Source organism: Gopherus evgoodei, chromosome 12, assembly GCF_007399415.2.
Source record: "Gopherus evgoodei ecotype Sinaloan lineage chromosome 12, rGopEvg1_v1.p, whole genome shotgun sequence".
NCBI classification, from domain to species: Eukaryota; Metazoa; Chordata; order Testudines; family Testudinidae; genus Gopherus; species Gopherus evgoodei.
This window is the reverse complement of record NC_044333.1, coordinates 33,322,140-33,349,350: the sequence shown is the minus strand read 5'-3', so window position 1 is coordinate 33,349,350 and position 27,211 is coordinate 33,322,140. Positions and strand designations below refer to the sequence as shown.

At 41.8% G+C, this 27,211-nt stretch overlaps 1 protein-coding gene across 1 annotated transcript in view; it reads right to left on the bottom strand.

Annotated features, from left to right (window-relative positions):
- The window catches only part of BCO1 (beta-carotene oxygenase 1), a 31,794-nt gene extending 6,316 nt beyond the window's left edge, over nucleotides 1-25,478 (bottom strand). Inside the window, exons 1-9 of the mRNA XM_030581686.1 lie at nucleotides 25,415-25,478; nucleotides 12,345-12,473; nucleotides 8,932-9,061; nucleotides 7,794-7,941; nucleotides 6,617-6,764; nucleotides 5,172-5,392; nucleotides 3,643-3,900; nucleotides 1,823-1,928; nucleotides 853-947 (exon numbers count right to left, since the gene is read on the bottom strand). Coding sequence (XP_030437546.1) covers nucleotides 853-947; nucleotides 1,823-1,928; nucleotides 3,643-3,900; nucleotides 5,172-5,392; nucleotides 6,617-6,764; nucleotides 7,794-7,941; nucleotides 8,932-9,061; nucleotides 12,345-12,473; nucleotides 25,415-25,478 — 1,299 coding nt within the window. The remainder of the gene's footprint in view (nucleotides 1-852; nucleotides 948-1,822; nucleotides 1,929-3,642; nucleotides 3,901-5,171; nucleotides 5,393-6,616; nucleotides 6,765-7,793; nucleotides 7,942-8,931; nucleotides 9,062-12,344; nucleotides 12,474-25,414) is intronic.
- Between the last annotated feature and the right edge of the window lie 1,733 nt (nucleotides 25,479-27,211).

The following is a 27,211-nucleotide window of genomic DNA, read 5'->3' as shown; positions in this document are numbered from 1 at the left end:
TATGCAGACAAACATTTTATTGCATCATTGCCTATTAATATTACAGATCCAACTTTATTTTGTAATCAGCTGGGATAATTAAAAACAGGAACAATTAGTGAACTCTATCTACGTGGCCTTATAGTCTCTCAGTAGGTTTTAGGATAGATTTTGCTGAATGAGCAACAATTATCAAGAGCCAGCTTGTCTATAGAACTTTCTCCTACCCTCAGTTAATAGGATTGTCCAGCTTACAATCTACTTGTGGTCTAAGAAGTATCTCTTTAAAAACTGGTATCATGGAGGAGTGTGGGGCTGGAGCTCTTCCAGTCTAGGGCTGGTGCCCCAACACAAGTTAAAGCTTCCTGAAAACGTCAGAGTGATGAAACAAGCATCTCTGTATGTAGTAATAACACCAGTCCGTATTCTCAGCTGGTGTTAAGTGGTCATAGCTCCATAATTAAACTACACTGATTTATAGCAGTTGAGAATCTGGCCCAATTAGTTTATTTTTGTCATGTGGGCAATGTAGGACTTATGTCCTTAACTTTTAATCCTTCTGCTTTTAAGTGCCGGAGTTTGTAATTGTGATACGTAAACATATTGTTGTGACTTACTTGTTTAAGAAATGTGGATTTTTAAATTTTTTTGGAGCATTCACATTACAGAGCAGAACCACAGGCTAGTAATGTTCCAGTTCTGACCACACAACCAGGCAGCTTTGCTATGGTTGTATGGATGTAGGTCAGGGCATAATTTGGAACATGTATGTTAGCTAGTGAAATAAACTGCCTTCACTATTTGCACACTGTTTAATTTGATTTGGGTTATACGAATACAGTCATGCAATATGCAATCAGTGTTATATTATACCTTTGTGGGAACTGGACTCCACCGAACTTCTGTTGCATAGATATATCTGTATTTTTTGCCATTATAATCATAGTTGATCCGAGGCAGCTCTATTCCTACAGGTAAAATGAAACATAGATACTGGTAACAAGGAAGGAAAATAGCACAACTGTACATCTAAGACATGTTAAAAAAAATGAAGCACATATAGTCAAGATCTTCAGAAAAGATCTTCAGTTAACGTCTGCAATATATATGCCTTGGCAGGGTCTAAGTTAAATTTGCTTAGACTTTATGTACAGATATATGGATATATTTTTAAAAAACCGAAAGCTGAACAAGTATATAGGTGATACAAATTCATAAACCATTGACATTTCACTCTCATGGTTTAGCCACAGCCTCATGATCCCCCAATGTATTTATATTCTTACTATTCAGTTACCTTTCATTTTTCCATAAATACATAGTAATATAGTGTGCTTACCTGCGAGGTGCAACTGGAGATCTCTTCCCCAAATTAAATATTGATAAATGTATGCATATAGATAATCTTGCATATTTAGATCCTGTGATCTCAGATCTGACCTGGAACCTTAATGTCATGATATTTTGAGCATTCGTAATCTACCTGTTCCTTGAAAAGATATTTACATTAATTATTCATTTAGCCTGGATCTAGCAGTTAGGTCACTGAGGTGAACCCATGTGGCCATGCGGAACCTCACTATTCACCTCCAGGACCTGACTCCTAGATCAGGGCTAGATTATATTAGTAGGAGTTCTGGAACAATTTTTGTACTGGGGGTATTAAAAGCCACTGAACCAACCGTAATCCCTGTATATGATGGAAACCATTTCAAGCCACGGGGTGCTGTCACACCTCCAGCACCCCACTTTGAGCACCCCTGATATCATACTAGTGTCTGTTATTATAATGCACCCACATTTAAGGAAATACAATGGATGATTTTTAATGAACGCGTCTCACCTTCACATAATGTTTCAGGCTGACAGTAGATGCTTCCATCTTTTTCTTTCAGAGCAGTTGCCGTAGTTGATGGAAGTTTGACTAAATTAGTACCTACTTCTGCATCCTGCAAGAGAGAGATGCTAAAAACAACAAGACACTTCAAAGGACATATTTCTAATTTAGGACTTTCATCAAGGTTGATTTTACTGTATGTAAATTGCTATTAGGTTCCATTTGGCATAAGCCAGATGATCCAACTTCAAAAGGCTGCTTTCTCGGAGGCATTTCTCTTGCATTATTAGACTTTGAGCATTTCCGTTTAAAAGCCCTTAATTTGCAAGGGATTCTAATAAATCAGCTATAGGTCAAACTTGATAAAGGTGTCAGCCCAGATGCTATTTTTGCTTTATCACAGAAGCAGTGTAAATTCATCATGTTATTTGGGAGGTAGGGCTTAAGGCTGGGATTTTCACAGTCATTTAAGAGGGTGAGGCACCTAAGTCAATAGGGCTTGGACTCTCATATCCCTTCAACTCTTCTGAAAATCCCAATGTGTTAAAAAATTAATGTAATGGCTTCTCATTATAAGTGTGTGTGTGCGTGCGCGTGTGTGTGTTATCTAGCTCATGTATTATCCTCAGACAATGTTAAATAGACACCATGTACATTGATGCCATTTGGTGTTTTTTAAAAAGCTTAACACTGATATTTACTTTAATGAAAATGCCACTGCGTGTTCACATTAGTAGTTCAATGAGATTTTTCAGTATAGTGTCTTTCTGTACAACAATCCTGAATTCTTAGATTGCAAGGTAGGAAGGCAGGACAATTTGATCAGAACCATCAAAAGAATGCAAGGACGGCCATACTGGGTCAGACCAACAGTCCATCTAGCCCAGTGTCCTGTCTTCTGACAGTGGCGGGTGCCACATGCTTCAGAGAAAATTAACAGAACAGGGCAATTTCAAGTTATCCATCCCCTGTCGTGCTTCCCAGGCTCTGACAGCGGTAGGTTAGGAACACCCAAAGCATGGGGTTTTATCCTTGACCATCTTGGCTATTAGCAATTTATGGACCTCTTCTCCATGCATCAAATGTATCTTCCTGCATTGCTACAGGACTGTTTTCATGGCATTAACAAGACCCAGTTTCCAGGGCGTAACAACGCAGACAGTATCAGCCATTCCAAACTGAATCAGGCTGAAACTTGCCTGGCAAGTTGCTGAGCAGTAAATGAGTTTTCCCTACAAAACAATGATGTAAAACAGTTAAGCTGTTTCAAAACTATAGAAAGGTTTGATTCTTTCCCCAGCTTTAGTAAAACTCTCATTGAAATAAAAATCCCATTATCGTTATAAAATTACTATTGAAAATCAGCTAAGGGTTTTTTTTTCAGGGAGGGGTTGGTGAGTAAGTTGTGAGGGTGGGGTGAGGGAGGATTTTTTATAGGCTTCCACTAATGTGCATCAGATTGTATGTGCAAAAATCCATGCTTGTACCTGCCAATCAAGAGCCATATTGATACATTTATTCATGTGAGGTAGCATCTTGCCCCACAAACAGTTCCATTGACTTTGAAGAGACTAGTTAAGTTGAATAGGACCTTTCTCCATGAACAAAGGAATCAGAAGCTGGTCCCAAGTAACTGCCCAGTGCTTGTGCAAATATAAATCACCCTGCGCACACAAACAAAATTACATACCCCCCAAATTTTGTGGATATCATTTAAAAAAAAAATCAGGAATTCGGAAGTGGCCTGGCAAACCAATGCTTCATACACTTTTTCATTTAGTGAATTATTCAAAATTACTGCTCAAATACAATAGATTAAATGTTACCTTGTCAAACCCCAGAGGAACCACAAATCGCTTGCAGGCTGGTATGGAAGTGAGTTTGGTGTTTTCCTCCAAGTCTTCATTCAGGTTTTTTAAATAGAACGTTTGATATAGGCTATTGTCTGAATAGGAAATTACATCAACAACAACATGGCCGTCCTCCTCATAAGCATTCACATGGTGAAAAAGGACCATGGCATCCGTATAAATCTTGGTGGATATATCCTTTTTGGTCTTTTTGTCTATGAGGTGAATCCAAGTCTGAAAGATGTCAAACACGCAAATGTTTAATAAGCAGCAAATACTTATTTAAAAAAAATGTTATTTCATTGCAAACCAGTGTTTCCAACTCGATGATGGTACATTTGCTTTGTTTATAACACGGGCAGGCAACCTATGGCATGCGTGCCGAAGTCGGCACTTGAGCTGATTTTCAGTGGCACTCACACTGTCCAGGTCCTGACCACCAGTCCGTGGGGGCTCTGCATTTTAATTTAATTTTAAATGAAGCTTCTTAAACATTTTAAAAACCTTATTTACTTTACATTCAACAATAGTTTAATTATATATTATAGACATAGAAAGAGGCCTTCTAAAAACATTAAAAATGTATTACTGGCATGCAAAACCTTAAATTAGAGTGAATAAATGAAGACTCGGCACAGCGCTTCTGAAAGGTTGCTGACCCCTGGTTTATAATGATGTATTTGGAGTACTCAGGTTGTGCCATTAAGAGGCGAGATTCTGGGTAAGAGACACAGCACAGAGCATGCAGGCTGGAGGTGGGGTGAGGCAGCAACTTTCATCCCACCTTTACACCTTCCCAATGCAGGGCTGCTCTGGGAGCTGAAGTGGCCCCCATAAAAAATAAGGACCCCTGGGAGGTGTCTAAATTACAGTCACCTGTCTCACCTGACCGGAATCTCCACAGCGCTACATGCATAGGTCCAACATGCCCTCTCACACATGGTTCCAACTCTGACATACCAGGGGCATCTTCAGAAGACAGCCTGCAGTTGTGTTCTTCTGTTTCTGCATTAGGAGAATTCTCCCTCTGCCGAATCCAGGGTTTTTAGAGTGCCATTATGCCAATCTGGCCCTCTTGCGTCATGTAAGGGAGCCAGAATGGGGATTAGAATCTCACCTAAAGTGTCTACACCTATTGACCTAAATTTGTATACTATTATATAGTATGTTGTTTAAACTAGAGGTGATTGTACGTGGTTACTTTACACGACAGATGAGCAGAATCTCTCTGCTTGTGTGGGATATTTCTAATAGTACTCAGTACTATCCTTTTTCTCAGGTGCCTCAACACCAGAGATTTACTTATGGGAATTTTAGGTGGGGTGGGATAGGAATCTTAAGGAAAGATCCTTCTATCTACTGAAAATATATATAGGAAGAGAGGGGAAAACACATTCCTCCAATGGGAAGTGACTGAACTTTGCAGCCAGGGAAAATATAGTATAGAAGGGGAATGGTTATTGCCCTGGCTTCCCTCACTGCTTGGGACGTAGTAGGAAAGGTACCTTATCTTCTTTATGGAAAGAAAGGCAGGACGCCCAGTTGACACCTCTGAAGTAGGCAGTTGCCAACTTGAGAATGTCCAGTTTGAATGGCTGCTCTACGAAGATGATATAATTTTCTGTAACTCCAAAACTGTGATAGTAGCTTGGGTGAAGGAGAGACTGGGAAGGGATAGAGCACAACACTTCCAGGTGTTTGAGATAGGATTTCTTCTTTTCTTTCTCTAAACATAAATTAGAAAGATAAACTGTAATTATGTAAATAATACTTGCCACTCAGTGAGATTCCTTTGCATTCTCCTCTTAGGGGCCAAGTTCCTTCCCTTCTCCAGGATTAGCAAGGGAATTGGCCCCCTAGCCAACAACCACACAGATAAGACCAGGGCCATCCATGCAGAGGACCTGAGCCATTGCAGTTACTCCCAGCCCCTGGGGAGTTACTTTCAGGCCAATGCCCCTGAAGTTCCAGTATGGAGGGAACAGAAGTTAAGTACCATATGTACTGACAGCTGTACAGAAGGGACTGTATGGCCCATGCTAGTGTAACCTCTTGGTGAGATTGTGCTTCTGGTCACCCTCTGTGCCACAGATGATGTGAGTCTATTACAACCCTACCTACCATGCCTGTCTCTTAAATTGTAGCTGTTCATTCTTTTCCCTCTGGAGGGCCAAGTTCAATCCTGGTGTGTTGGCCATAGGGTATCAGCTACATTAGCAGCCAGGCCCTGCCCCATTGCTATGTTTAACAGAAATGCACAGAAAGTAGATCACCGTGAAGAAGAAAAGGTGAGTGACCGTATGAGCTGTGATGCAAATGCAAAGAACCCAATGAACAGCCTTTGCTTTGGTGAGGGCTAGCATGGGCAAAGCTGGTGAGAAATGGGACCTACATACAGTTTCATGTATTATGCCTGGCTCTAACCAAACACTGTCTGTCCCCACTTTTATAAGCATTTTCACCCACTATCCTTTTCCCTGAACATATATTTATAAAGACAGACACATTTTACAAATTCAAACACCAAATACTTCATGCTGGATACATTTTTTTTCTGTGCATCATCCCTTAACATATCTCACAACGCAGAGAATGGCAAGCTAGGAGTAGGGACCAATCCTTCTGAAACAACAACATTCTTCTGTACTGAAATATGAACAGCAAAAGGTGATAAAGATGAACGTTTTCAAATACCAACTACCCAACCAGGCTGAGCCATTAGTTCAGGAGTCCCATCTGTCTCTTTTTCTAATGTAATTTACATGCAGTTACACACCACCTGTCACCTTAGTGAAATGTCAAATGTCTTTGTACAAAGAAGTGATGTTAAAAAACAAACAGTGATTCAGTTGGTTTCTAGACCATTTGTGGCACAGCCCTCCACCCTCAAAAGAAAACAACAACAACAACCTAACAAGGAACTCAGACACTAGCAGAAGCCATCTCTTACCTGGCACTGAGGAAGGAATCTTAAAAATAACATATTTTGTCTTCCCCTTGTCAACTATAGAGGTGCCCATATTGAGAACATTTCCAGCGCTGTCATAATGGGGATGAGAAGTCGCCAGGTTCACCGCTACATATTTATTGTAGTCAGCCTAACAAAGTGACAGCATACGGACTGATAAAGAGTATGTGAAATTACTTAGCCTACACCGCAAAAACTATCACCACCTTTGGCACTAGTGGCCTTCCCATTGGCAACCCCAGCACAAAGGCCTCCCAATTCAGGAAACAACTTGCTTAACTTTCAAGTCTTTAAGTTAAAAACATAGAACTCAGGAGGACTTAAGCATGTGCTTAAATGATTTCCTTATTTTGGGCTTGAATGGGTCATGGATGCTGAGCTTTTGATCCTAAAGGTCACCTCCAGGATGAGGCACACGGGATGAAGGTTTCTGTAAGTAAAGGTAATTGCCATTGCCAATCTCTCACATAGCAAGGCTGTTAAACCAGCAGCTTTCATGAGCAAAAAGATTTCTAAGTTATTTAAAGTTGATAAACAGTATTATAGCAGGGGATAAGGACTGGGAAGTTACTCATAATGGAAAAGATTAACTACAAACCACGTCTTAATGCATTTAGACTTTTTTAGAAAATTAAAAAAATGTCTTGCATAAGGAAATTCAGATAGTATAATGACTGAGGAAGTTGTGATACAACTGGCCTAGAGAATTAATTACACATTATATAAATTGTTGCGTAATAGGGCGAACTCTTAGGACTATTAATCAAAACGAATAATCCAAAATAATCAGATGCCATAAGCACAAGATCTGACATTATGCCTACAGCCAAGTAGGATTATGCACAAGTTAAAACTGCAAAAGCCAATACTTACCCTAAGACACTGGTGATTTTGTAGTTTGAAAGAAATGAAGAATAAAATATTGTAAGTTAAAAATAACTGACATTATAAGTTGGCATCTACAGCAACTACCTCAGTCTCCAGGGCTCCCAAATGGCCTATTCTGACACAGGAAGCACAGGATAAAAAAAAATTGATCTTTCCACATTTATTTATGTCAAATTTGGCCGCCTTTAACCTGACACCCTGGGCTGTAAAGGTCAGCATGATACTATATTCATTAGCAGATAAAACATCCATGTTGGATACCACGTTTTACCTTCTCTAATGTCTCCAGAGTGTGAGGATTAATTTTCCTAATGAAGTTAGTCTCGCTTGTAGCATAATAATCCTCACCAGTTTTCATAATATTGATCAGGCAGTTGTCTGTGAACTCAGGAATGGTGTGGGACAAGTAGCAGAATGCCCTGTAGGGATGAAAAATTTCATATAAATACATTAATATTTGAGAAGATCAGCTATTTAATAGTCACTTGAGCTCTCAAATAGAACAGAAATGATCATGGCTCTGTTTGTTACTTGTCTTGTGTTATCCTCCCCTTCAGCCACTCATAGAACTGAAAGTTGTGCCTGCTACTGGAGAGCAGGATGTGACCTGTATGCAGCACAATCATTGGAAGTGGGTTTATTATTTAATTTGTACTATCTCTGCTGGCTGCTTCTACAGCAACACAGTACAATGTTTTGGGCCAAATTTTCAGCGACTCTTAACCCAATCTGGAAGTGTGAACACACATAACTGCTGCTTTTGCATGCACAAACAGTTCATCTAACATCTGGTCAATCCTGCTCCTATTGGAGTCAATGGCAAAACAACTATTGACTTGAATGAGAGTAGACACTATTTTGTGTGTGTGTGTGCGTGCGTGCGTGCGTATGCTTCTGCATACAGCTAGAGATCACATTTTGAAAGTCTGGCTGGTAGGTCATAGAGATTGGTAACTTTTTCAATAGGCTTTGGTAAGAAAGTGGTGGATTAATACTCTTTCTGACAATACATTTTTATTCCCAAGAATATTCCCTATCATATTACAACATATTAAAATAAAGACTTTGGGCATAAACTGCTTGATAGTTTTCTGTAATACTTGCTTAAAGAAATCAAAAGATTTATTAGAGCACTGCAGGTAATAACTCCAGCACACACAGGTAGGACTTAACTTTGTAGTTGTTACTTGCAATGTGCCAATGAATCCTTTGATTTCTACAAGCGAGTATTAAATTTTAAAAAATGTATACAGAAACTGGGAATCAGATCCCTAGCATTGCCAATGGCATGTCAATTTTAAACTTACATACAAACAGAGGGGCTTATTTTGTATGCGCAGAGGGGGAATAGAAAAGCAGTTGTGTTGGAGAAATAGAAAGCAGAACCTCGTTGGAAAAACATTGCTTACTTGGCAAATAGGTTTTTGCATGGATCTGGATAAGCCATAGTTCCAAACTCTGACACCACAATTCTGTTTGCTTCTATATTGCAATTATATGTGTCACTGCGGAGGTATTTACTTCTGTAGTAAACTTCGCCTGACAAAGGGCAAACAAAATCTTTATATTACATGCATACTGAGAAGATATTTATTTTCCTTAGAAAATTAATATAGAACACCTGGTCAGATAAAGAAATTACAGTAGAACCTCATCTGGTTGGCCTCCAGTTAAGCAAACTATGGATTGTTTTCAACCTCTCATTTTTCAGAAGGTGTTTTTTGTCTCTGAAAAATTTCAGGGGAAAATGGGGCTGTGCTGTACTTTATTCCTATTTTTTATACTTATAGGCTGTCAACACTGTTAGCCCAAATTTAGACTTACCCACGTCCCTTGGTTCACAAAATGTTCAGGTAATATTTTGTGTATGGGGTGTTGAGAAAAAAATTTTAAACTAAAAATGCCAGCACTTGAAAGCAACCCTATATTAACTTATCTCCACGTGCACATGAAGGAGTAGGAAGAATAAATTGTAAATTTCAAGTTCCTAAGGAATTGTTACAACAAACATTGAAGGAGTTCTAAAATTTGAAAAACAACGTGATTTTTTCCTTTTTAAATGTCCCACTTTACTAAATTTGACCTTTTAAGCTTTTAAAGGCAGATCCTTTAAACTCATAATGATACTGTCACTAAAACAGCCCCCAAGAAGAATCTGTAATTTCTCTGATGATGATTACAGAGCAGAAAGTTAGGTCATCTAACCCACCCCTAGTCCAGAATAATCCTTTGTTACATTCATTAAAACCTTCTCTCTAGAGCTGGAACACTTGCTGGCAGCTATTTATGTGCATTTTTTATGATATTCATCGTTAACATATGAGAACACCTGTCAAACAATGAATTACGCCTCACAGCACGCCTGTGAAGTAGGGAAGGATTATTATTCTCATTTTATAGGAACTATCACAGAGAGGTGAAGTGACTTGCCAGTCATCACATAAAAAGTCTGAGGGAGAGTCACACACAGAACCCAGATCCCTGAACTCTTATTTCTGTGCTTTAATCACCAGCCCATGGTTCCTCCATCAGGATAACAGTTTGTATCTCCAGACATAATGGGGGAGGTGTGGCAGAAATCAATTTTCTTGGCAAATTTCAGTCTCCAGTGTTTGTAAAAAATCAGCACTCTTCTAGGCCTGAAGCAATGCCTGTATAGATTAAGCCACTTCAGGCATATGGGCTTGTGTGTTTGAACAAACACAGTTCCCTTTGCTTTAGGTGATGCAATAAACTGGCAGTTTCAATGTCTGGCCATTTCTGTTTATGGCTGTGTTCTTAAGAGGCACTGAACTGGGCAGGCAGACAGGAAACGTGTTTCTGGAATCTCTCATCCCAACACAGCAATGGAAAATAAAAAACAAATGGGGGCAGGGAACCCAATTCTCCTACAAAGCTTGTATGTTGTGCAGCCAATAAGCACAGTGAAAAACAGCGCCCATTATGTTCTAAAGTATGTTCTATTGTATGGTAGGGTTGAAATTAAAAAAAGATTGGTATGGACAGAGGAAATATTGCTTCTGATCATTTCCACCTTGCCTAAGGGTGGCAAGTAGGATTTGGACAGTCATTTAAGTATTGTTTATATAAGTGCAGTAAATATACCTGAGACCTGATTTGCAAACTACACTGCAAAATGGCCTAGTTTCACTCATGGCTGCTGTTGTAACTAGGTTCAAATCCTAAGAAGGGTGTTTAGCCCATCATGTAAATAAGCTGTTTGCTCATGTCAAATAAACCTCTGTATGCGATGGAGTTATTAAATATGTGGAGATATATCTATCTCATAGAGCTGGAAGGGAGCCTGAAAGGTTGTTAAGTCCAGCCTCCTGCCTTGCCCCAGATTCCTAAATGGCCCCCTCAAGGATTGAACTCACAACTCTGGGTTTAGCAGGCCAATGTGCAAACCACTGAGCTATCCTTCCCCCCCTGAAATTATTAGTGGATTCAGTTTGGAATTGTGCAGGAAGGGCCAGTTCTACCATTTTTGCTGCCCCAAGCAAAAAAAAAAAAAGCGTCTTGGACTGTGCCGCCCCAAGAATGGATGGAATATGGCCCCTTAGCATGTGCTGCCCCAGGCACGTGCTTCCTCCGCTGGTGCCTGGAGCTGGCCCTGTGTGCAGGCTACTGGGGCTCTGGATGGAAGCATAGTAGTAAAGTCTCTATACCTCCTGAAGGCACCGTGGCTACCTTCAGCTGTGGTGCAGGCAGAAGCTGCTATGTGCTTCCAAAGAGCTGCAGAATGGAAATTGTAAATGGAAATGCAACTTCTATTGAGAGCTGCATTTCTTAATCCTTTACTTTAATACCTGCTCAAAACCATTGTATATAGACCAGTCAACCAGAAATCCTCCCCTAGAGTGAAATCTTGATCCCATTGAAATCAGTGAGAGATTTGTCATTGGCTTCAGTGGAGCCAGGATTTCACCCCAGTGTAAATATTCTGTGTTGCACAGCTCTATGCATAGTACCTAGAGCACAAGCCTGTGAGAGCCTCAGACACCTCAGCTCCCATTGAAGTCAACCTCAGGAAGGGTCGAAAGACCTGGCCCTTTAATGGCTGCTAACATCCTTGGGGAAAACATAACTGACTCACTTTTTTGGAAATATTTAAATTAGTTACTATGAGCCAGCTTTTTCTCTGCATTAGAGCAGGTTTGTCTCATGCCACCAGCATAAATCTGACCTAAAGCCAATGCAGCTGACCCAGGGAGAGTCACCCCAACGTAAGGGGAATTATCTTGTGCCGCTGAGCAGTTCCTAGGCAGCTCTGTTCCCTGCAGCCAGAGAAGGGCTGTAGCTGGAAGAAAAGGGCATATCTGGGCATTCCTGCTGCCCAGCAATCCTAAGGTTCTTGAATGGCTCTTTGGGGCCAATGGCAGCTGGATGCAACTTAGAGCAGCCTTTAGCAAGACTGATCCAGCACAGAAACCTCAGGATCAGGGGAACATGCAAGGCTGATTTTAAGCCACCTTTGCACATTCCTCTTCTGAGATAAGCACAGCATTTCCACCTCAGAGAAGGAAAGTTGCACTGAGACGGGCAAGACCACCACCCGTTCTTTCTTACCACCATTGGCAGCTGTGTCTGTAAGACTGCATTGACTGTCCTGCCCTTCATTTGATGTTCACTAGCTACACTGGCCCTTGTTAGTCCGATGTTTTGCAGGACCACATGTCTAATAGGACCTTTAACTAAGCATCTGAAACAATTCAATGTATGAGTATTGTAAGCAAACTCCACTCACAGTTATAAAACCTTTTGCTCCTGTTTATAGACCAAGACTTGTTTTGGATGCTCGTGCTTTAATGCAGCCACCTACCATTTTTAAATGTAAAACTGTGCATCAGAGCCAAGCCATCAAACCAGTGGTTATATTGGGTTTCCCCCACTGTATGCATGCCTGGGCCATTGCGAAGAAGAATCCCCTGCAGCCAGCTTGGTAGCTCACCTGTAAAGAAAAAGGACACAGTTCATTTCCACTCCAAGTCAAAGGTGACCTTGTGCACTAAGGGACAAATTTCCAAAGGGAAGCAGGTACAGGGAGGATGCAAGTCAGGATTTTACAATTACATATTTGCTCATGCCATTTAAGTATGCCTATGTGGCCCTAATTAAATGCAAAACTGAAAACATGAAAAGAACAGGAGTACTTGTGGCACCTTAGAGACTAACAAATTTATTTCAGCATGGAAAGTACAATTTAGATGGGGCTACTATAAGGTGGGTGCATAACTGGCTGGATAACCGTACTCAGAGAGTAGTTGTTAATGGCTCTCAATCCTGCTGGAAAGGTATAACAAGTGGGGTTCCGCAGGGGTCTGTTTTGGGACCGGTTCTGTTCAATATCTTCATCAACGATTTAGATGCTGGCATAGAAAGTACGCTTATTAAGTTTGCGGACAATACCAAACTGGGAGGGATTGCAATTGCTTTGGAGGACAGGGTCAAAATTCAAAATGATCTGGACAAATTGGAGAAATGGTCTGAGGTAAACAGGATGAAGTTCAATAAAGATAAATGCAAAGTGCTCCACCTAGGAAGGAACAATCAGTTTCACACATACAGAATGGGAAGAGACTGTCTAGGAAGGAGTATGGCAGAAAGAGATCTAGGGGTCATAGTAGACCACAAGCTTAATATGAGTCAACAGTGTGATACTGTTGCAAAAAAAGCAAACATGATTCTGGGATGCATTAACAGGTGTGTTGTAAACAAGACATGAGAAGTCATTCTTCCGCTTTACTCTGCGCTGGTTAGGCCTCAACTGGAGTATTGTGTCCAGTTCTGGGCACCGCATTTCAAGAAAGATGTGGAGAAATTGGAGAGGGTCCAGAGAAGAGCAACAAGAATGATTAAAGGTCTTGAGAACATGACCTATAAAGGAAGGCTGAAGGAATTGGGTTTGTTTAGTTTGGAAAAGAGAAGACTGAGAGGGGACCTGATAGCAGTTTTCAGGTATCTAAAAGGGTGTCATCAGGAGGAGGGAGAAAACTTGTTCACCTTAGCCTCCAATAACAGAACAAGAAGCAATGGGCTTAAACTGCAGCAAGGGAGATTTAGGTTGGACATTAGGAAAAAGTTCCTAACTGTCAGGGTAGTTAAACACTGGAATAAATTGCCTAGGGAGGTTGTGGAATCTCCATCTCTGGAGATATTTAAGAGTAGGTTAGATAAATGTCTATTAGGGATGGTCTAGACAGTATTTGGTCCTGCCATGAGGGCAGGGGACTGGACTCGATGACCTCTCGAGGTCCCTTTCAGTCCTAGAGTCTATGAGTCTATGAGCTTTCCTGAGCTACAGCCCACTTCACGGAAGCTCATGCTGAAATAAATTTGTTAGTCTCTAAGGTGCCACAAGTACTTCTGTTCTTTTTGCGGATACAGACTAACACGGCTGCTACTCTGAAACCTGAAAACATGAAATTACCTGAACATAATTTACTAATTATAAGAGATTGATGAGGGAGGAGCATTTTCTTCCTGAACTTTCATTTTAAAATTATCCATCTAATCCCAATTTGCTATTACCAGCAAAAGCCAGGGTTTATCAGAAATAAATTATAGGAGTCATTTATAGATCAAATGCCTCTCAGTGGCCAAGATGCCAATGTAAATTGAAGGCTGGTTGAATTCCAGTAACAATCCCACTAATAAAATTACACAGTGTAATGAAGTGTCATGATGGCAGTGCTTTAGAACTCTAATAATGTCAATTCTGAGAATATAAATAAAGATTATAAATATTGTATTGTACATAAGTGCTGTCCAGGGTTGAATGCAAGCTATAGGGATTTGGTGATTTATGACACATGAGGAACAAGAAATCAGCTAAGTTACTACGTTAGTCACAAAAAAAAAATCTTTGCAACCTTAATAAGGCTTTTTTGAAGAAAGTCAAGCACTCACAAGTTAGGAAATGCCAGAATTAAACTTGCCTGTTTTTCCTTTGTCATATGCATGTGCTATTGACTTTAATTACTTTATCACATTCTATTTTTTCCCACAAGATCTCTGCCTCGGTCAGTGCGCAAAATAGATGGCACTCATTTAATGAGAAGCTCTTCAATATTTTGTGTCTTCCTCATTGTTCAATGGGAGACCCTACTACACACTCTTTAAACCCTGCTCTGAAGACAGAATTATTAATAGAGCTGATCAGAACACTTTCGATGAAATGTTTGTCAAAATATCTGGTTCCATCAAAGCTGAAACATTTTGCAGGGATGTACCGATTTTGACTAAGTTTCCAATAAGAAGATTTTTGAGGTCCAGGATGGTTTTTCTGGTCACTTCCACCAAGAAGCATTCCTGATCTTTTCTACCCAACATATGGCTGTTTGAACACAGTTCTGGTTTGTGAAAGTGGTTGAAAGGTTCTGGTTTTGTTCCAATGCAGAATGAAAACAAATTGTGAAACCTTGAAAGCTGTCTTGAAACTAAATGGTCATCCTCTAGTCAGCTCTAATTATTCATTGCCTCATAGGCTGTTTTGTGAAATGTATTGCTCTAGTATCTGACTGCTTTATAAACATCAATTAACGTATTTTCACCACACTCCTTTGAGATGAGGAGCTATTATTGTCCCTATTTTACAGATGGGAAACTGAGACACCGAAATTAAGGTCAAAACTATCCACCAATTTTGGGTGCCCAATTTAAGATACCTATGACCTGATTTTTCAGAGTACTTAGTATTATATAGCACTTTATGTTAAAAGCACAGCTCTCATTGACTTCAACTGCAGCTGAGAGTGCTCACCATTTCTGCAAATCAGATGCTCAAGACAGATACCCAGAAAATGAGGAACACACAGTTAGTGGACACTTGTGAAAAGTGTGGTTTAACTGACTTGTCTAGCATCACACAGGAACTCATTCAGCTGCCTTAACCAGGAGCCCATCCTTTCTCTTCCTGCAATCCCCTGCTGCCTTTGCTACACACCTTCCAACTTCTGCAACAAGTGAAGCATGGGTCCTACAGAGAACCGTCTCCTTCACTGTACAGCCCTGCTCTGCCCCAGAACAGGTCCATCCTGAGTACAGAATGAGGCTGGGGTCCTGTGGGAAAAATAATAAAAGGCCATGTAATTTGTGAGGGATATTGGTCCATTTGAGTGAAGCCTGGTGTGTAAAAGCTTTAATTTTCTTTAGTAGGTATACATTTTAATTCTTTGTCGTTTAAGTAGGATTTGTTATTAACAGGCTCTAAGGCCACTCTGTCTCTCTGCCTTGATGCAAAGAGGAAGATGACCCTTCACCTAATTAAGCCATGAAAAACTGGTTCCCTAATTTTTTGCTGGTGCAAAGGGCAGTTGAAAAGGGACCTCTATGAGTATTTTAAGAAAGGCTGAGCGGGAATATGAGTGGGTGAAAGGCAATGGCAGTCACCACTCGGGCATAAGTCACCCATAAGAATCTGTCAAGGCCCTAGTAAATTCAGGGCCATGTGCACTCTTAACTGTTACTCCCTCCAGAGGAGCAGAGTGGACTGGGATACTTCCATGAAGCAATCTCCTGCTTATCACATTTTTCGAGTAGCCTACGCTTGTGGTCTAGTCTAACGCTGGTTATTAGAAGAGAACGTCCAGTGAAAGGAGAGACTTTCCAAACTGACCAAGAGCCAAGCTTGCCCATCCGTGACTGGGAGAGGACTATGTTTCTGGGTTATTAGATTTGTGGTCCCCTGATTTGCTCCAGGGAGGTGTCATAAGGTCAAACAAGCTAAAATTCACCACCACAAGGATCCAGGTAGATGTGGAGAATGGCATGTTCCTCCTAGTCCACCACAATGTCGCCAAGGGCTGATGCCTTTGTTTTCTGTAGGCTAGATCTAAGGAAGAGGTGACCAAGACCACTACTGGCTATGTCAGCCTGACCAGCATAGAGGAAGCCCACCGGTCAGCAAGAGGTGCCAGCCAGAGATACCATCTGTTCCCCTGACCTGCAGTTCTGCGCTGGTGCTCTGAAGGCCACGCAAGCTGAAGAACAAATCTTTTTCTTTTATTAAGTAACTTTCTCTTTTTCCCTCTTACCCTATTTTGTTATTGCATGGAGACATCTGCCAATATTACTGATTTTTCTCTAACTCTTTAAAGCGTGTATGGCGTGTGTGTACACACACTGTTCACATGTAAGCAAAAGCATAAGTAACACTACATGCCATTAATCATTTCCCACATGGTAAGTGAGTCCTCCCTTAAACCATTTTGTTAGCTGGTTTGTATCTGTATGCACCACTCTGCACTAAGAGGGAAATGGAGAGTTGCAGATCTTTGATGTATCAAAAAGTGGGGAAATTAGCCTGGAACTGAGCAAAAAGAGGATCCACATGGCCTGAACTAGGGTTTAAATTAATGAAAGGGAAGGTGAGGGACCAGCCAGCTCCCTTCATCCTACAGACTCTAAAGGGGAGGGACATATGTTCTCCCCTGTTTAGCTAGGGCCAGCTCAATTGCCGCCAGTGGCACTTCAAGGACTGAGAAGGAAACAACACTTCCTTAAGCCTCCAGCATTTACTATTTGAAAGAATTGACTTGTTGTCTTAATTTCATGATTGATTACCAGCTGCGTTCATCTGCTGATATAATCAGTTGGTGATTCCATTTCACATCATTGTCAAAGTGCTTCATTCCAACTGTGACCTTGATGTGATCATTTGTATTGCAAGGTTTTACTTAGTTTAGTAAAAGTTTAAGTAATTGCCCTTTAAGTTTAAGTTTGCTTGTTTATTAATTTGAAGAAGGGGTGGGTGTTTTCCTCCCCTTCAAAGTTGCAACAAGGGCCAAATAACCTGAAGGGCAAAAGTAATTTAGTAGAGTATTTGAGGGCCATTTGGCTCTGTTTCCAAATAAATATCTATCTTCCTCACAAAGACTGCATCATAATGCATATTCACAAGGGGTCAAAATTAAGGTTGTAAACAAACCAAAAGTAAAGCTATTCCATCATGTGACATATTTTGACACCCTCACGGTCAACATGAAGGATGGAACCTTTAGAGCCACCACTCAGACCTCAGTCACTTCAAAAGTCATCGATAATACAAGTAGATTGTTATCCTCTGTGGACCAGCACTAGAGGGGGATGATACAAACACTTTCATGATGCATTTCACAGATATTTGCTAACAGCAGAGGAATGGCGAGACTCAGGAGTTATGAGTTCCATTCCAGGCTCTGGAGGAGAGTGTTATCTATTAGGCACAGACCTCTGCCTGTTCTCCCCAAATGTGACTCCTTCTGCAACACCCCTTCCAGCCTGTCTCTTCTGCACATCTGGATCATCATCCCTATCCCATTCTCCTTGCCTGTCCACTTCCAGTCAGCACTAGTCCTCAGGCGTCTCATTTCAGTTCCAGTTTCTTTGCCCAGCAAGTCTTAGTGTCACCCCACTGGAATCTCTGTCCCAGCCTTCCCCCATTCCAACTCCTAGTCCCAGTCTCTTTAACCAGATGTTCCAAGTCCCAGCTCCTCAAGTAATCTCTCTCTTCCCTACCTTGGCCTCCAGTAATGCCCCTCCCCACATTCTCCATCCCCACTTACTCCCATTCATCCTCCCGGGATCTTTGTTCAATGTCAGTGTGACCCCCCCCAGCTCCTTGTCCCAATCTCTTTGCCTAGCCAGTCCCAGTTCTCCTTTGCCCCAGCTCCTCGTCCAATCTGTTTTCCCTCCCCTCTGATCTCTTTCCTCCTGCCCCACTCATTCTCAGTTCTCATCTCTGTGCCAGCCAGTCCCAGTCTCCTCCCGGCTCCTCATGTGATTTCATTCTCCCTCCATTATTGACTCTCAGCCCCCTCCCTCGATTCCCAGTCCCTCTCTCCTTCCCCCACCCATTCAAGTCCCCCATGGTCTCCATCCCTGTCTCCACCTCAGTTCCAATCTCCTGGCTCAGCTAGACCCAATCTTTTCCTGCCCCACCTTGACTCCCAGTTCCCCTCTACTCGTCCCACCACCAGCCAGCCTCCATGCCCTATCTTCCCACCTATTCTCCTCTGCCAGGTCTGTATTTGAATCCTGCAATTTTCTCTTCCATGCTGCCTCAGCCCAGCAGGGGGCGTTGACTCTCCTGGGCTCTCAATCAACCTACTTTCAGTTCTGGTGCTTGGATCTGGACTAGCACAGCTCACGGCAGCCCAGAACTGCAACTACGGACAGTCCTGCTCAGCCCGAACTGGAACCTGCTCAGAATGGACGGAATCTTCAGGGAATCTGAATGCTAAAATTCAAGTCTTTACTGAGCATGTGTGAACTCAGATTTTTCAGAGGCTTATAACTTGACCAAATTTGAGTGGATTTTCACAGGGATAGCAAAAGGCACATCCCTGACACAAAGGCCAACCCCCCGTTAAATTTCAAGTCCTTGCTCCAAAGCATGGGGACAGGGAGCAGGACAGGCCTAATACCGTTAAAAAAAAATCACCAACATTTTTGAAAATACGCAGAACGTCATCTTGTCCTGCCAGCCTGGTTCTCAAAACTGGCTGAACAATTCTGGATGACATTTTTCAAAAACATTCAGCCTGAGGCAGACACCCAGCATGGAAAATTTCAGTTTGGCAAAGTTGTAAGCAACTGAAAACAGGGTAGTATAATAGAAAAAGTCAGGCAACCTTAATAAAAGGCGATTTTATCAGGCCGGCCTTTAATACATTCCAAGAACATTTATTTAGCTAATACTGTATACACAGTACTACTATTTATATTGTAATCGGTCCAGTCCTGGACCAGGATCCCATTGTGCCAGGCACAGTACAAACACACACACCTTCATATGGTATTAGGTTTGAAATTCTGTGCAGGGGGGAGAATGGAGGAAGATAGATGCACATTTGACTGTTCTAACAAGAGCTACAGAAGACTCTAGGCTCTGACAGACAGCATAAAAACTCAGTGATCATATTGTGGCTGTTATCTGCTTTTGTGTTGGCACGTGTAAGAACCCATCGCTGAAGTATGGGTGGGGGGGTATATGTTTTTATTATTCTAGTTTTCTCATGTACCTCCCTTTAGTCTGTAAGAGGGAGCCATACGAAGAAAGTGGCTCTCTTCAGTATTGCCACTAGAGGGCTGAGAGTAGATAAATAATGTATGTTTAATATATTTTTTTCAGATTGCAAAAGCTTTATTTCTTGTTAGACATATAACAGAACTTGATGGGAAAAAACTACAAGAATTCATTCTCTCTCACCTTCCACCTCACTGCCCCCCAAAAGGATACATATCTGGAGGGAAGGAATGCTTTAGATACCTTCCCTGTCCCCCCCTACAAAAAGTATATAAGATGCGTTACTGCAGAGTTTCCCAAGGCATGGGGCAAGGGACTAGGCAGACACAGAAGATGTATCAGTTAAATTAAGTAGGTCTCTACCACCACATGGTGGGATTGCTTTCATTCTTCATTAAGTGGGGCTCAGCTGGAAGACATTGTTACGGTATGTACACAATACTGTATACAATAGAAGTGTTACTTTGCACACAATGAAGAAGATTATTTCTAACACTGATCTTGTATGTATTATTTTCATTCTCTTGGCGAAAACAGCTAGTATCCTAATTAAAATATATCAACACCACCACCTCCATAACAGCATTGGTTGTTGAGGCACCATCATAGATGAGCAATCAACCAATTGTCTCCACCCCTGATGATTGTGTGTCAGTGCTTGAGTCTCTGCAAAGTCCATTCCTGTCTACACTTATGTTGTCAGTCCATCTCTTCTCTGTCTTCCCCTGTACTGTCCCTTGGAAGATGATCTTGGATAGGCTAGATGATCTTGTTACATGGCTGTACCATTTCAGCTTGCGCTTCTTCATGGACATCAGGAGGTCTTCAGATGACCCAGCACATTGGGTGACAATGTTGCGGACCTCTTCATTAGAGATATGGTCGAAGTAGGAGATACTTCCGTAGAATCCTGGGTCTCTCATCACTACTACCTGTATTTTCCATTCAAGTTTTGCCATAAGGGTCCATGTCTTGCACGCATACAGAAAAATGGAGATGACCAATGCTTGCAGCAGTTTCAGTTTGGATTCCAGGGAGATGTTCTTATTCCTCCAAACTGGCTTTAGCTTTGCCATTACTGCTGCTGTTTATGCAATTATTGCCAGAATTTCTGCTTTGGATCCTTCATCAGTGATGATTTACCCCAAATATTTGAAATGTTTCACTGTCTCCAGTTCTTGTCCACTGACAGTGACGTGAGCTAATCCCGTCACGTTTGTCATCAGCTTGGTTTTCTCTGCTGTGTTTTTCAGAGGTTTCATCCAATCGTTTAACAAGGTTGGCAAGTTCATCTTCACTGCCTATCAGGCCGTCAATGTCATCAGCGAACCGAAGATTTGATATTGTTTCCACCCCACAGTGCTGACTGTGCACATGTGATCTTTTAGGGCATCATTCATTATGTGCTCCAAGTATGTTGACCAGTGTGGGCGAAAGAAGGCAGCCATGCCAGACTCCAACAGTGGTGCGAAACCACCCTCCTGTTGTGCCATTGATGAGAACTGCACTGCTGGCCTTGGCATACAGTTGTTTAATGGTAAGAATAAGCTTATGACCAACATTGTACTTCTTCATGGTTGCCCAGAGAGCTTCATGCCATACTCTGTCAAATGCCTTCTGGAAGTCAAAGACATGGTAGATGTCCTACTGGTGTTGTAAGGACTTCTCACATAGAACACGAAGGTTGAAAAATCTGTTCTGTGGTACTTCTTCCAGCATGAAATTCAGCCTGTTCTTCAGCGATGATGTTCTCCGCTTGTGGCTTCAATCTGTTCAATATGACTTTCAACATCACTTTGCTAGGACGGCTAATTAAGCTTATGGTCTGGTAATTTTGACACAATTGCAAGTGGCCTTTCTTTGGCAGAGGGATGATTAGTGACTGTGTCCACGTGGAGGGCCACTCACTGGTCTGCCAGATCTTGCTGCAGATCTTGGTGATTACATCTATTACTATTTGTCCTCCGAATTTCATCAATCAAGACAAAGAAGGGAAAGGACTTACAGAAGAAAGGGACATCAATAGGTGGACACACTACTGCTCTGATCTATACAACCACCAGACAAATGGAGATGCTAGTGTCTTAGACAGCCCAGATTCAGAGGAGGATGACTTTCCAATACCGCATGAAGCGGAGAGAGTTGTGAAATCCCTCAAGAACAGAAAGGCTACAGGTATTGACAACATCCCAGATGAATTGATTATTAAAATATTTACAGGCTATAAAAACTTCAGAGGACAAACTCCATTGGCCTTATTCACACAAGTAGTCCCAGTGGAGTCAACAGATCTACTTTTTGAAGTAAAGTGAGCAAGATTTGGACCTAGATACACAGAATGATCCAAAAGGTGAAGAGCTCTGTAAAAGATAAATGGGGAAAGGGAAGATGATAAAGCAATAGAGTGACGAAAAGTGTTCAGAAGGAGGAGGAGTACTCAAGAAATGATATATGGTAAGAGATCCAGCCATTCAAGTTACATACAGTACAACATTTTTGCTCATCAGTATATTTAGTTGAAGTAGTCCAGTATAAACATCTGACAATAGGAATGTTTATCTAACGTTCTTATTAGCATAACAGAACGCCTCAGGTTATGCAGTCTCCAAAGACAGTATAGGTGACTGTGGCCCTTTGTAGTCCTCCCAACAACCCTACATGGGGCATTGGAACAGGAATCTGTGCAATGAACTTAGCCCACTGGCCATGACCCAGCCAACCCTCATTTCTGCCACACCACTGAGGATCAGGCTAACCTGCCTTCCCTACCATGCAGCAAAACAAATTAGTATTTCTGCAGCATTTGGGGCCTTGTCCATCCACAGACGATTTGGCCTTGGTAAAGCTATTCTCTGCCCTTGGATATTTCACATAAGAAATGGGAACTTTGCAATTCAAAGAATATCTAGACTCAAGTTAAAAGAGAGACCTAATTAAAGCATGTTCTCACATCAGATTAAAAATACTCTAAAGATATCTGAAGAGTAAAACAACAAAGACAAACCTCTTTCAGTGGCATATAATATGGAGCAAGGATGGTTTTGTGGTTAAGGTATTGGATAGAGCTTTAGAAGACCTGGTTCAATTTCTAACTGCCACAAACTTCCTGCATGACCTTGTACACGTTACCCAGGGCCACATTTTAAAGACATTTCGGTACCTCAAGATGCAAATAGGCACCTAAGTACATTTCAGGATCTGAACCTAGCTACCTATAGACACAGCTACACTGCAAAATAAACCCACGACAGCAAGTCTTAGAGCCTGGGTCAACTAACTCAGATTCATGGGGCTTGCACCACAGGGCTAAAAATCAGTGTAGGCGTTCCCGCTCAGGCTGAAGCCCAGGCTCTGAGACCCATCCCTGAGTGGGAATGACTACACTGCTACTTTTAGCCCCCTAGAGCAAGCCCAAGTCAGCAACTCGCTGCTGTGGGCTTTCCCCCCCTACCCCTCAGTGTAGATGTAGCCTATCTGGCTCCTGAGGCACCTAAGTCCACCCTTTTGGCACCACTTACCTTTTCAGATCTGCTGCTCAGCTGCTGCCTAACGCTGTAGGTGTTTAAATTTCCACCAGTCAGCATTTGCTTAGCTGTCTATGCACTGAAGCCACTTCACAGGTAATGAGCTGCTTGCAGCCCTAGCTCAAGCCAATGCCCTGAAGCAGGATTCTCAAACGAGGCACGGGAATGCCTATCTTGCCAGCAGAGGCCAGTCAAGTAGGCAAGTTCGGAGCACACCTAACATAGGGTGACCAGATAGCAAGTGTGAAAAATCGGGACGGGGGTGGGGCTGGGGGTAATAGGTGCCTATATAAGAAAAAAGCTCCAAAAATCAGGACTGTCCCTATAAAATTGGGGCATCTGGTCACTCTAATCTAACATCTGTTTCCTACCAGCCCCCTGCAACAGAAGGAAGCCACTGATGCATGGAGGTGCAGCAAAGCATTTGCACAAAAGGCAGCCCAGGGCACTGGGAAATATAAGTGAGACAGACAGCCACTGTTTCAGCTGCTAGTGCATGGGCTACATAAGCAGGTGACCTGTCTTAGGCCCTAGTTCCAGGAGAGGATTCATGGCTGAGGCTCCCAAGCAGAGGTCAGTCACTTAGATACCTAAGCCCCTCTCTTCTCTGCCCCTCACCTCAGCATATCCCTCCAGGTTAGTTTAGGCAGCTTCCTGCTCATCCGTCCGGCTTCTGAAAATTCCTTCCATACACGAAACTTTCCTCATGCATTATACTGGGAGGGATGGAGCCTAACTCACAGCTGAAGATTCCACTGAGCAGCAGGGCACCTCGAGGTCAAACATTGCAATGCTGAGCAGAGTAATGCCTAAAGTACCTCTAAGGATCTGGACCCTAGTGAGATTTTTTCCCTCCATCTGCAAAGCGGAGATAAATAATATTTTCCTATGTCCCCTGAGGGATGTGAAGATTAATCCATAAATGTTTGGAAAGTGATCAGATATTACAGTGATGAAGTCATGTTAAATGAGCATGTTATTAGACAGGATAGCACAGTGAGTTACCAGTGAAGTTCCTAGAAACAAAGAAAGCCAAATAAAGGCCTCATAGATGGAGACTGAGATCAGTACATAGAGTGAGTGATAATACAAGCCACTGAAAAATACACAAACGGGAGGTGTGCGTAGCTGACTGAAAAAATATTGAATGTTTAAAGATTCTCTTTATTTCCACAATCAATAAGTAACTGGACCACCATCCGTTTTAAGTGTGTTCCATTCTGAAAAGTGACTTTAAAAATTGGCATTGTGGGATTGTGTATATTGTCTCTGCACCATGACCTAAACCTGGAATCTGAGAGTCAAACTGGGTCCTCTAAGGCACTGCATCTCTACCAATAAAGATTTTGCAGTTGAGGTTTTAAGCAATTCTGGTTGAGGATTGCAAGCCAGAATTCACAGAATCCAGTTCACCCCTTATTTGTGTTAGCCACGATTATAGGAGTGAATGGCAATACAATCTTGTTTTTGTCTCTAACATCAGCAAATGTTACTCTGAATTCATACTGGGGCAGATCTGTTGATTAAAAAGATGCCATTTCTGCCTACTTGCTGTTCCAACAACAAAACTTTTTATAAAATCATTCACCTTGCTGCATCACAAAACTCTTTAGAATGAGATAAAATGTGGCAATCAAATCAAGGCAAAAATACTAACCATGGGAACAGTATCTACTGAAATGACTTCACTCAAAATGCATTAAAAATATTGATTTTCATTAAATCACCATCTTAAATCACATGACTTTAAATTACCCTGACTCAGCAACACCGTTCCTTTTTCTCTGGCTTGTTCTGGCCTCTTTGTAATAAAGCCACTGGGCATTAGTTATGTCTGCCTTTCTATTTGTCTTTAGAAACAGCTCTACAAAGAGTTACAGTCCCTCTCTCCATCTCCAGGAAGTGAAAATGACAATGTCAGCCACTCCTCTGAACTGAACATGAAGACAGTGACTAGAGGCTAGTGACTGACTATGGAAAGAGGGAGAAACTGAAAGGACAAAGAGAAAGGCGGGTGGGGGGAAGGCGGGGAATGGGGGTTGCACGAGATTTGAATGCACCTGACTTTGCTGGCAACCACGAGTTTCAGTGACTCCTTTTCAAACTTACTTGCAGGAAACGTACACCCGGAAATGTACATCCAAATATGTCCATAAAGTGAGAAAAGACCTGCAATTCGGGGGGAGAAATAAGATCTGATCTCAATCTTCTAAACAGCCATTCACCTCTCTCATATATTCTCCCTTTCATTAGACCCAGCTATTCCCCTTTTCATTGTTGTCTTGGGGAAACAAGTGCTAGATTATTAACTCATTTGAAAACACAAAAATACCCACCCAGTTTGGAACAGATTTTCCTTACCTTTCACCTCTGCTTTTATGGGCTCTGGGTGCTCCTCTTTATTTCTACCAAAGATCACATCCATGTCTGCTGCACTTACACAACCTGTATATCCTCTGCACAGCTGGTGCTGCTCCTGTGGTCCCCTCTCTGAATGGGCTGCGAACAGCTCTTTCCTGTTATTTATAGGCCAAAGTGTGCCTCCAGTCAGCTGCTGGTGGCTGATAGTTTGTCAATTTACAATAGCTGTTCTTTAATCCTTAGCTCATATAATACTATAATTCTCTCCCTCCCGCTCCACACTTAACTCTTTATCTCTATTCCTTTCACAGACAGAGAGAACTAATTCATTTGCCTTTTTGCTCATGATTGAACAAGAAATCAGTTCAGCAAGAGGCTATTGTCTGATCCCAGGGATTCTGAGAAACTTTGGATATTAGATAGGGATCCTTGCCCATATGACAATGCTGAAGGAAAGAGTAAAAAACCTCCACCTGCTACTGTGATCCTGTTTTTTAGGGAGCTAATAAAAAAAAAGTCTCCAGAGCTGATCACAGCCTTCTCTTTGGAATACAAGTTTGTGCCATTCTAAGAATTAGCAGGAAATGATCAGTGCACAGCTCTGTGCTTTATTTTTTGAACAGACTGTTGAAAAGTAAGCTAAAGGGCACCTCTCTGAATGAGGAATGGCTGTCTTCACAAACAAGGGTTGTAACATCGCTCAGATCATGTAATGGTGAGTAAGTGGGGTTAGGGACTTCACTGCTTTAGTTTCAAGATTAGATTCTTAGCTGATTCCAGTGTTGTTCATTTTGAAATCCTCCCGTCAAAGAATTATTTCAATATAAAGCATGTGATTGCAGAGCAAACCAAGGGACTATATATAACATGAATGATAAGACTCCTTGTACAACTGAATATTATACCACTTCATGTGAGATTACCTTGGAAGTCAGAGACTTATTTGTTCCCATATGTTTAAATCACCTCCTAATAGCTGATTAAGCAATGAAAATATTTACATGCTAATTTTATGTAAAATGTAGCTTTCATTACCTATGACAGCTCTTGCTTGCTTGTGAATATTGCTCCTTTTGTCCTTACTTGCAGTCTTCCCACAGGTCTGCCTTCACACTGCACAGTTCAAGGCAGTCATCATGCCGTCTTCTCCATTTGGAGAACATCTCACATGCTGTGGGTTCCAAGAGAAATAAAGGATAATACAATAACAAAATACAGCTTCTAAATATGGAAATAAAGGTGCTTTGCTGGAGTCTGTAGCATTAGTGAAGAAGCACCAGGATTTTAAGTGAGGACTTGAGAGGGGAGGAATCAAAGATGACGCTCCATCACACAGACTTATTAATAGGTTTGTTAGCAGTGATAGAGAATGCATAATATTTGGGAGGAAAGATAAGGGGCCTGATTCTCACACTACACCCCTTTTTCCCCCCTGTGCAGGAGCCTCTCTTGCAATATAAGGCTCTCCACTGGCACTGTTCCCTGCCCTGGTGAAGAGGGTATGGTCAGACTGTACTGCACAGGGTAAATAAGGGAGCAGGGGAAGCAGATCATAAAGCAGGCCTGAGTCTGATCTAAATTACATCAGGAGCCAAAGAGGTCCCTGCACAGTCCCTGAAAATGGGGAGCACAATGATGGCTTAAAACCACCTTTGCTCCTCACCTCCCAAAGGCCAGGAAGGAAGTAACTGAGAATCAGCCCCACAGAGTCTGAGCCTGTTGCAGTTAAGCTGATGATGAGACAGCCTGTGATGTATAGGAAGATTTGCAAATCGCCAGCAGCAGTTGCAGCAATGA